Source organism: Parasteatoda tepidariorum, chromosome 8 (genome assembly GCF_043381705.1).
Source record: "Parasteatoda tepidariorum isolate YZ-2023 chromosome 8, CAS_Ptep_4.0, whole genome shotgun sequence".
NCBI classification, from domain to species: Eukaryota; Metazoa; Arthropoda; class Arachnida; order Araneae; family Theridiidae; genus Parasteatoda; species Parasteatoda tepidariorum.
This window is the reverse complement of record NC_092211.1, coordinates 67093569-67105080: the sequence shown is the minus strand read 5'-3', so window position 1 is coordinate 67105080 and position 11512 is coordinate 67093569. Positions and strand designations below refer to the sequence as shown.

The following is an 11512-nucleotide window of genomic DNA, read 5'->3' as shown; positions in this document are numbered from 1 at the left end:
GTGTACCTTACAGTTCAGAAGTTTCTCGACTATCATTAAAGTAAATAATGAAAAATTAAATAAATATTTACTAAAAGTTATTTTTTTGCGTGGAATTATCTTTGGATAAACGAATTTTATAATTGTGATATTAGTTCGAAAGTAGATTATAATTACTACATTATTAAAAAAAGAACCTTGTAATTGCAGTTAACTACATTTATAATAAAGTAGTTGCAGTTTACAACAAAAAAAAATTAGTTTTTCAAACCCCTGCATGGATCTCTAGTAAAGATTTGAGTTGGCAAAATCGTCTGAAAATTTCCTTTGTTGAATTTTTTTACTTTTGTCATTCAATTTTATTTTATGATCGTCGTTGAATATCCGATCCAATTTCGAGTTACAACTACGAATGTTCAACTCTGTACTCTTGTAATTTTGAGCCCAATTCAGAAAAAAAGAGGGAACGAAAAGATCAAGTATTGGGAGAAATTTGCCTTCTCGGAGGATTGCTTTGATGGAACTAACCCGTATTTGCTTTACATGGTGATAAAAGCCACGCAAACCTTACAGCTTAACGGTAAAGGGATTCTAACTCATGATCCGTCTATCACTGAGGATATTTTGCATCAGCACTGTGGTCGGTGCGAGCTGGGTGCGAAATTCGCATCGACCAGCCATGGGTCATCTCATTGGGGGCGAGTGCTTTATCCCCTGAGCCACTACGGCTCATTGTCATTGTATTATTTTCAGTCAAATGCTAGTGGGTACTTAGTTGTGCTTTACAGATTCTTTTTTACCTTAAAATTAGCTATAAATAACTAGGCGGTCCAAAGATTATTACTATTAGAGCTTACCTATTTAATATGTTTCGGTATTATCCCATATTTAAAACACCTTTTCTAGATTTTTAAGCTCTTTTTAAAAATTTTTATTGTTATAATTATCTTGAGATAGCACTATGATGCTTTTGAAAAATTTGCAAATTTGACTGATCCTTAATGATATATGCATAAACGTTAGATATAATAATAATCAACATCATAATGAATCTTTTATTCTAATTTTAATTTTAAAAAGATTGTCTTATATGTATTAGGAACCCTTTTCCTTATAATAAATTACAGCACTTTTGAGTAGTTGTAATATTGAACGCAATACGTAAACTTTCAAACGCCGTTCTCTCAAAACAATTTTTATACTCGCAAATATGATAATTCCTTTATTTTTCAACCGATTTAATAAAAATTTTCATAGTTGTTTATGTTCTTGCAGAACTATCTTATTCTATTATAGTTTTTATTAATTAACTCTTATACCTTACCTTAAAATGTACTTTTTTTCACTGTGCCGCTTTTATTAAAATAAAGTTCTTAAAAAATAAGTATTCAGCTACAATTAAATGCAACACAACAATGACACAAATCCAGCTAATCAACAAAGACATCTTTACTTAATTTATAAATCAAACCATATGAGTTATGGAACAAAATTTTTACAACAATACTTACCTTAAAATGTTAATAATTAAGACACTTTTAAAGGAAGGAAATGGTTAAATTTTATACAAACAACGTAAAATAATTACACTTCTTCGCGTGTTAAAACATCTTGCTGTGCCACGGATTCATCTTCTGAAGTAATTGAAGGAAGTTCAATCGATTCCATGTCAACCACTTCCCCTTGACTATTTCTCCAATCTTCGATTAAGTGGATGTAAGTTCTAATATTAAAAAATAAATTAAATAAATAGAGAAAATTAATAAATATTTTACATAAAATACATTTATTATTACAATTGAACGCATATAACAAAAATATTTTGTTTTATAACCGTCGTTGAACAGCTGACCCAATTTTGGGTTTACGACTATTAATGTTAAACTCCGTAGCCTTGCAATTTTGAACCAATCCAGAAGATCAGGAAGCTTCTGGATCAGTACCCCCAGAGGTTATGAGAACATAGAGGACTTTGTGACTCGACAGATTTTACGTGCATCAGTCAGCATTTACTACACGGGGCGTCTTCGGTTATAGGAGATCGAACCCACTACCTCTTCGACATAGGCCCATTGTCCTGCAAAACCAGGCTATCCCGGCCAACAAAAATATTTTATATTTTATTTTATAACCGTCGTTGAACAGCCGCCCCAATTTTATGGGTTCACTAATGTTCAACTTCGCAGTCTTGTAAGTTTGAGCCCAATCCAGAAGACAAGGAAACTCCTGGATCGAGTATTGGGAGAAATTTGTCTTCGTGGAGGACTTTTTGATGGAGCTAACCCACATTTACGTTACATGGAGAGGAAGACCACGAGAACCTCCCACGTTTAGCCCGACAGCAAGGGGACTCTAACCCCTGATCCATCTACCACTGAGAATATTTCACGTCAGCACTGTGGTCGGTGTAAGCCGGGTGCGTAATTCGTATCGACTGGGATTCGAACCCAGCAAACGCTCTATCCCCTGAGCCTGAGTCATAGCACAGATTTTACGCTTATAAACCTTTTTCAAATTTATTCATGAACTGATTCATATATTCAATGATTTTCGAATTCTTTGATTCAGCCATCATTAGTCGGATGATTCAATATTTATTCCTTAATAGCTGTTTCTCTGGTTCACAAATATGCAAATTCACAAATTTTATGTTCAGCTGATTCATTAAAATGTCAATTAATTGGCGCATCAATTTGATTGTTCATTGTTTCACTTTCTGTCTTTTCTCATTTTTTTTCTATCCTTATTGACTCACTACTTTTATGTTTGTAAAGGTATTTGTAATAGCTGTTGCTATAGTTACACGAATCACAAAAATATGTTATTAAGAGAGTTAAAAACAAACAGTCTTTAAAACAACTTCGTAAGAATTGCATAAACAAGAGAATAAAATTATCCTCATAATATAATAATGGAAAAAGTCAAGATTCTCTGACAAAGTTTTATTAACATAGAAAACCTATCTTGCATTACTTTCATAAAAAAAATTCATTCGCTTAAAAAATATACAAGTTGAAAATAACAGTCGACATTTTTCTAGAGCTCAAAAACAAGCGTCCTTTTTCAAGACTTGCCAGAAGTGAATAAGAAGAAACAAAAGTGATTTGAAAAATAAAAATTAAAGTTGTCTACCAAATATGGAAAAATAAAGGTGAGAAACAGAACAAGAAAAAACACTGTGGCTGAGAGGTGCAAATCATGGTAAAATGCTTTTCCACCCCCTATAGAGAGATAGTGAGGAATCATTGCCGTTATGGTGAAATATGCAAAAATTAAAATTAAGATTAACATTAACGGGTCTAAACTTTGGACTACTCTCCTAACCAGACTGTTGGAACCATATGCTTCCCATATTGCAACTACCCCCTATATTTTCGGAGACAGAAATCGATAAAAAAAAGGCATGTTCATTCCGAGAAAGTACTTGTTTGTGTCTGATTTTGCAACTTAAAATATCGTCTGCACTAATTAACTAGCATATTTGAGGTCCATCCCTCGAACCATTAAGATGGAGTCCTAAAACATAAAGATCCGATCATTAAGTTAAAAGTTATCAAGGGTGGTCTATTTTTTATTTTGTGCAATGTACATTTCGACAAAAAATAGACTAAAAATGTCTTTTTTTTAAAAGCTTATAGAGAAAGAGCGATTTGATTTGAAACCAGCGAAACGTAAATATTTAAGAACTGTTAAAAAAATTTCTTGCAACAGAAAATAGAAATAAAAAATTGTTCTCCTGAATGAAAAATTGTTCTACTTGATTCATAGAAATTGCATAATTTTTCTTAAGAAAATTTTTTTTCGTGATTTTCTGGAATTTTTAGATGTAGTAGATTTCCATAGGATTTCCTAAAAATTCGCACGAATTTTCATCAGTTTATATATTTACAAATCTGAATGATTGAAAATAATTACCATACATAATGTTTTGAGAGACGGAATTCAGAAGAGCTTTTCTGAAAATTAGACAAGCAAACGATAGCAAATAAAAAAATAAATAAAGAGTCTAGAAATTGTGAATCTAATGAGCATCGTGGATGTTTGAGAATAAAGCACAGTTTCATTTATCCTGGACAACTCGAGAAAAGGCTGTTAGTGCTTGATTGGGATATGCACCATAATCTATCCTAATCATCAGATCTTGGGCCTTCAGATTTCCAGCTATTTTATAACGGAAAATACTTCAACTCTTTGATCGAGACTAAAAAAAAGCAGTATAAAATTTTCTCACAGAAAATTCTTCGACTTTTTAGACGGGTGGAGAGTTTTTAAGTGGTCTTGAAGGGGGGGGGGTTGAAATATTGCGAAACAGCGAAGCACTAATAATAACTTTAAAAAAAAGTAAAGTAATTTACTCTTCAAAATTGACCCGAAATTTTCAGACATCCTAATATATGTGTAATTTTTCTACCATGTGACGTAAGATGAGCCATTCAGGGTGTTCTGTAATGGCAACCTTTCATACATAATTTTAGAATCCTTGGTCAAAATGAAGAAGGAAATGCGGCATCAAAGTCACCTGGATTGCCATAAGACGCACAGAGGAGTTTCAAGGTATTTACTAGAAACACTTCCAAGTTTAAGTGAGCAACATCAAACTGGTTTTGATGTTTTCTATTCTGCCCTTCTCACTAGTAATTCAAAAGATTTAGATGGCGTGTATATTTCTCTCTCGTGTCTACTAATTTTAACTTAAAAGGATTATATAAGGATTCTAAGGATAATATATATAAGTATTTCTTAATACATGTAAGAATTCATATAAGGATTCTAAGGATAATATATGTCTAAGGATTTATAAGGATTTCAATATATATATAAGGATTCATATGAGGATTCTAAGGATAATATATGTATAAGGATTTCTAAAGGATTTCTAAATACATATAAGGATTCTAAGGATAAAATATATACATAAGAATTTATAAATACATATAAAGATTCTAAGGATAATATATAATATAAGGATTTATATGGATTTCTAAATACATATAAGGAATTTTCTAAATACATATAATTCATAAGGATTCTACAACATATGCAATAAGAATCCTAAAAATGTATACAATAAGGATTCAAGGATATATAAGGTTTCGAAAAACACATGAGGATTCTGAAAACATATACAATAAGGCCTTTGATTATAACACAGGCTGAATATTCGATGCTCATTATTAAATGTATCAAAACTTTTACAAATCCATAAAAAAAATCTACCTTATGCACCAAATGGTCCATATGATATACAACAAGGCATACGTCAAAATGGATGCGAGTAATATCACTGCAGACACAAAGTGTAGGGTTAACTTGTATTCTTGGACACTGTTAAAAAGAATGCGGTAGAGAAATCTCCATATTAACCATATCAGAACAATGACTGAGGAGGTGAAGGAAGCGAAAGCCAATATGTATTCCATTCGCTTTGTTCTGTAGTTTTCTGTGACAGGATGTACGAACCATTCCAAACAACTCTATCAAAGAAATAGATTTATTTACATGAAGAAACTTCCAAAATTAGTAACATAATATAAAAAATGTGATATGCTTTTAAAAACTGCTCTATGTTCATTAAGTAGTCGAATGGATCAAAAGTATTTGATGACAAGAGAGTTATAAAGTACACGCAAGCAATGAAGAGGGTCAAAATAGTAGTTTTTACTGTTTTAATTATGTTTATCAGAAGATTACAATTAAAAAGAACACATTTACCATCAGACAAGCTGGCGATTTAGCCAGTTTTGATTTTGTTTCAAAATATTATTTTTAACGAAACAATTCCGTGACTAGCAAGCAACAAATTGCTAGTTAAAAAAAGCCAAATCCTTCTTTTTTTTCTTTCTTTTTTCTAATGCCTGGCACTGAACTTTTCCGTCCTTCGCCTAGGAAGATGTCGGAAGTATTAATCATTTAACGTTACCCAGTGGGCACCTGTGAACCTAAGTCACTGAGGCGAGCAACATTACCCACGCCACCCTGCCACAGATACCTGTTTATAGGGTGGGCCACATTCACACATCGCACAATAGAGAACAACACAAGCAGAGAGAAACATCCGTGCCCTGAGCAGGATTCGAACCAGCAGCCATTAGCTTCGCAGTCAGACACGCTAACCGCTCGACCGTCTGGTCGCCAAAAAACCAAATCCTATTTACAGAAAACTCAGTAGCAAAAATTACTAATAACTTCTACCGGTCTGGATTTTCGATCGTTTAATTGTCTTTTATTGTGGGATTTTTCAAATTCCGATATCTTAAATGTCATGTTGTTAGTACGCGCGAATATCGAATTAGAGTTATCACTTTTTGACCTTAGTGATTATCGTTTATTTCTGTTTTCAAATTTCAATATTTGTAATGCAATAATATTGCGACACCCGAAGTTCGAATTAAAGTAATCAAATTTTGATGCTCATGATTCACTGCTATTCTGTCGTTAATCCATGTCGTTTTCTGATCGTTTTCTTGGCAATAATTTTAGCTATTTTTCTCTTTTATAACATTATTCCAATGTCAAAATTCCAATGTCTTTAATAGAATGTTAGCACGAAACGTGAATTTCAAATTTGAGAAATAATTTCTTGACGTACTCAATTTGCGAGGATTTCGTTGTAAATTCCCCTCATTTTAGGAGATATTTATGATTAATTCTTCGGCCTTTTCAATATGATTTTATTTATAAAGAAAAATCCGATTTTTTTCTTAATGCGATGTTTCGACACCTCAATTTTGAATTTGAGTAATGACCTTTTGATGTGCTTAATTGGTGATTTTTACGTCATTCTCTTACTCCATTGCCCGACCATAACAACGATATTTTTAATATATTATTAAGACACTGGAATTTCAAATTTGAATAATCACATTTTGACGTGCTCAATTCGCGACTATGCCGTTGGAAACCAACGTCATTTTTGAATAATTTTCTCGGCACTTATTATAGTTGTCTTACGGCAATTTCTGCACCGTTTTTAAAATCTCGAAATTTTAAATTCGTTATTATTACTACCGACTTATTCGAAATAACGCACTTGAGTATTTAAACCTTCGAAGGAGTATAAATATTTAAAATTGACCATTCGGTGATCGCTTCATTGCAATAAGTCACACAGCAATGATTATGTTGAATTTTCTGCATCGCAAAATGCATTGGGGCACTGCTTTAAAAAATATTTGCATGAAACCTGATTTTGCTAGTTGTATTGAGTATTAACAAATTTTGCTGTTGATTTTGAAAAATGAAATCATGCCCTGTCACTGACAGGGCATGTGTATGGGTAATTGCTCTGATTATGTTAAAAAAAAAAAAAAAAAAAAAAAAAAAAAAAAAAAAAAAAAAAAAAAAAAAAAAAAAAAAAAAAAAAAAANGCATTATTACTATGAAAAGTATCATTACTAATATCATTACTAATCCATTTATTTTACTTACTTTTTGAACTTTTCTAGTTTTAAAAAGATAATGACAAAGCTCACACTTTTTATGTTCTGTTGTTTCAAGCCATAACTCCAAGCACCGTCCGTGGACATATTCTATTGTTCCTGATGAAACAAAATGCAAAAAAAAAATATGGCTTAACTTTGCAAACTTTTTATTCAAAAAAGAAATTGAAACTTTCATTAAATATAGACTTTTTTAATTTTAAATAATTTGTCAGTGTCAACATTCCAGAAAATGTCCCTAAACGTTCATGATAAAATAATAAGAATGGTATCATGATTTATGATAAGTCATTTCTTTTGAACATTCAAGAAAATATCCCCAAATGTTTATGATAAAGTGATAATAATGGTATCATTATTTATGATAAGGCATTTCTTTTGAACATTCAAGAAAATATCCCCAAATGTTTATGATGAAATGATACATGATTTATGATAAGGCATTTCTTTTGAAACATTTCTCAAACTATATCAAACATTACAAGATCCATTTCTAAAATAAAGAAAAATTTTGAGAAAGAAATCTGAAATAAAGTAATTTTCAGAATATAATAAAATATTCTCGAAAATTCGATTCATAAAAAAAAATGCATATGGGTGCATTTTTGAAGAAATAAGTGGCGATCAGGTGGCAACTGCTGACCTTTTTAATCAGATTAAGTCACCTTGTGGCCAGTAACCAAAAGTTAATTCCGCTCTATAGTATCTATACTGTAACTAGCCCTAAACCTAGGATCTAGCAGGACTGGGTTTTTTACATGTGTGTTGAACTGATCTTCACTTTTAGGGTTGCATTCATTTTGTTAAAATATATTTTGATAACAGGCAATTAGAAAGTTTATGAACCACGATGACTGAGTGGAAAAGGCATTGAACTGTTATTGTGTTACTGTTAAAACCAGAGTTTCAAATCCCAGTGGCGGCATGAAACTCTCCCAACTTCGGATCAATGAGTACCAGCTCGTCGTGGAAGTAAAGTTGACCTGTGCGCAATGCTGACCACGTTGACACAATCATGCCATTGGTCGTGAAATCGGAGAACATAAACTTCCCTGGCCCACAACTGGCTCTTGAAGGCAATGCTTTTCTTTACTCTTTGCAAAGTTACTCTCAGAAGAAATAATTGCAAATGCTTGAAAAAAAAGGACGGAAAAAATCACGTCAGCAAGGCTTTAAAATGGTTAAGTATTCAACGCAGTACTACTCTCTCTATCGTGATTGTCAACAAGCAGTTAGTGATAGTATAATTAGTGTCATAAGTTGTACAAAGAAAGGGACAAAGTAAGTTTAGAAGCAAAGATCACAAATTTTTAATCACTACAAATCTAAAATAAAAAGAACAATAAAAGAAAATTGTAATTGAATTGACCAAATTTAAGAATTTTTAGTTCATTTTTGTGATTATAGCTTTTAATTTTGATTATTTTACTCGATTTGGTTAGAGCATCCTAAATCAGCGAAAGCGTTGCCTTAATTTCTTCGTCCATATTGTAAACAAGTTCAACAATGTAGCGATAATCTATTTGCATTGTGGTCAGATTTAAAATTAACATATTTAGCAGAGTTAAGACTATATTTTGAGGCTGCTTTTGCATTATCGTCAAATTAGTCACCAATATGTTGCAACCCGCACAGAATAATATAAAAAAGCTAAGTCGAAATTTTTACTGTGCATATTAGATAACACGGATTCTTATTTTTACGTAATTTCCTTGTTTTATTTTGATATAATATGCATTTTATTCGGATTATAATTTTTTTTATGTTTTACTTTTGCTTTAGTTCTCCTTTGTTTATGTGGTCCCATTTTATTTGGCAGGGTGTTGCACGTAAACACAATTGGCGCAAAAAATATTGCCAGTTTTTGCCAGTTTTTACCGAAGCAGGTTTGCTACAATACTTTAACAAAAAATACTGCAATTTTTATTGGAAAAACAATTAGCGTCCTAAGGTCCACCATGATGTCCATGAGTTTAGTAACTGGGCTTCATCCTAGTATACTTTACACGGAGACATTGGCGCTATTTGGGAAGACGATAAAGTTTGCAATCTGTAGTTGCTGGGTTGAGTTTTAGCCATTTTGCATTTCGGAATTCGTGGTGTGATTTTGCGGTTGAGATTGAAACTTGTAAATTCGAGAGCGTTTTGTTTCGACATTGGCGACATTTTTCAAAATTGTACCAAACGTGTAACCTTTACTAGGATTTTACCCAATAACTGAGACGTACATCCTATAAAAAATACTTAGTTACTTAACGTATTAACCTTGGGCCCTCATTGGAGATAAAACCAGTTTTTCGATCTTACAAAAAGTAAAGCTCATTTCCCAGCAGCATGAGGTCCACTTTCAATGGATTCCGTTCCACGTTGATATCCACGGCAACGAGTTGGCTGACACTCTCGCAAAGAAGGGACTAGACCATCCAGTCCCCTCCACCTCAGAGCTTACATACCTTGAACTTTTTGCAAGGCAAAAGGCCCAGAACAAACAAAAGTGGCTGCTTCCACCTATTCACTACTGGTATAAAGCAAAAAGACCAGGACTCTCTCTATCTCTCCCTGGTGACAGGCAAACCAACACCTGCCTATCCCGACTGGCCAGTGGACACCTGAAAAGTCTCACATTTTCTGCAAATCAAAAGATCTTTCCTCTTTGCCCTAAATGCCAACAAAACCAGGCATCACCTGAGCATATCTTGAACTGTTTAGGGCTGGACTGGAACGACATTCATTCATCTCCCATTCTGGTTTCGGATTTTCTTAATGTCAACGGATTTATTGATCTGGTCTGACCCCGTCAGACCAGATGGGAATTAGCAACAACAACAACAGCGTGTTAACCGATTGACCATTTTCGTCACATCTGATGACCAATTTGGAAGTGGTTCAAATTTAAATATTTCCTCATTTTTGCAATGCAATAAGCTATATTTGTATTTTGTTTATTTTCTTGTGGTCTATTATGTAAAAACAAATTTGAGAGATATTAAAAGGAGTTAGGCATGGTGTTGGCGAAAGTGATCGATGGGATAATGCTTAAGTACCAATATTTGTGGTTTAACGTTAGGAAATACTTTTTAAATAAAAAGAATGCATACAGCGAGATTGGCGAGTGGCACTTTGTAAATGTATATTTTAATTAATAATATAATGTACCTTTGCATTTACACGGTTTCAAAAGTCGGCCAATGTTTGGACCACCATAACAAATCCTACAAGTCGGGTTATCTTCCAGATTACTAGCTTGCAAAGTTGCAGGATATGATATGTTTGGGATTAGAATGTCATGTTCTTTAGACATTTTAAGCTTGATTTCAACGTTTTATTTTAAAAATAAGAATCTAAATACTAAAATCCAAACGTTCGCCCTTTACATTTTTTCCACTTAAAAAAACATTATTTACGAAATTTTAACGAATTGTGTATTTCCAAATTTTACTTACGCTAGCCTTTAAAAATAAACTTCTGCACATGACGGAATTTAAAAAAAAAAATTGTACTTAAATGAACGTTACCAAAGACAATTACTTCAGCTTCTCAACGTGTCGAGGGAGTGACCCTGGTCGGAGTGGGTGAAGTACGTCGAGAGTTTTACTCCTGGTAGGGCCACCCAAGGCGTGAAGGCCACTCCAGGATGCCCAGCTAAAGTCTGCAGGCTCCCATTACCCCACTATGAATAGGTCCACTGAGGTACTCTGGAGGAGAAAAGTGTTTTGTCCTCTGTACCAAGTGCTCTTCGGCCCAGGCATCCCCTGAACATCTACTGGACTGCCTCGGTCTTTTAAAACAAGACCTTATAGAAAGACCCTTACTTATTTTAGACTTTTTGAAGGTGAGCAAACTTATGGACCTTGTCTAGCTAGGCTAGAAATGGGGATTTGAAAGAAGAAGAAGACTTCAACTTCAATTTTTTTGTTAAAATGCCAACAAAAAAGCTACTATCTACCAAAGAAATAAGTGATATTATTTAGTTTTTCATCTGATTAGGGTTGCCAAAAAGTAAGATAGCGTTTTAGTCACCACACTCGGCGATGTTTCTTAATAAACTCCTTTTCTTACTTCACCAAAAAAAATCATGTTCGAAACCTCTCATT

General features: G+C 33.1%; 1 protein-coding gene across 2 annotated transcripts in view; it reads right to left on the bottom strand.

Annotated features, from left to right (window-relative positions):
* Positions 1-1416: 1416 nt before the first annotated feature.
* Positions 1417-11512, bottom strand: part of LOC107443599 (E3 ubiquitin-protein ligase MARCHF3-like) — a 100378-nt gene continuing 90282 nt past the window's right edge. The window contains exons 1-4 of one of the 2 annotated variants that reach the window (XM_016057517.3): positions 10575-10807; positions 7408-7517; positions 5197-5453; positions 1417-1702 (exon numbers count right to left, since the gene is read on the bottom strand). In XM_016057517.3, coding sequence (XP_015913003.2) covers positions 1564-1702; positions 5197-5453; positions 7408-7517; positions 10575-10719 — 651 coding nt within the window. In that variant the 5' untranslated portion in view covers positions 10720-10807 and the 3' untranslated portion in view covers positions 1417-1563. Of the gene's footprint in view, positions 1703-5196; positions 5454-7407; positions 7518-10574; positions 10808-11512 lie in introns of those variants that run through there. The other variant, XM_043047002.2, reaches the window with a different exon arrangement.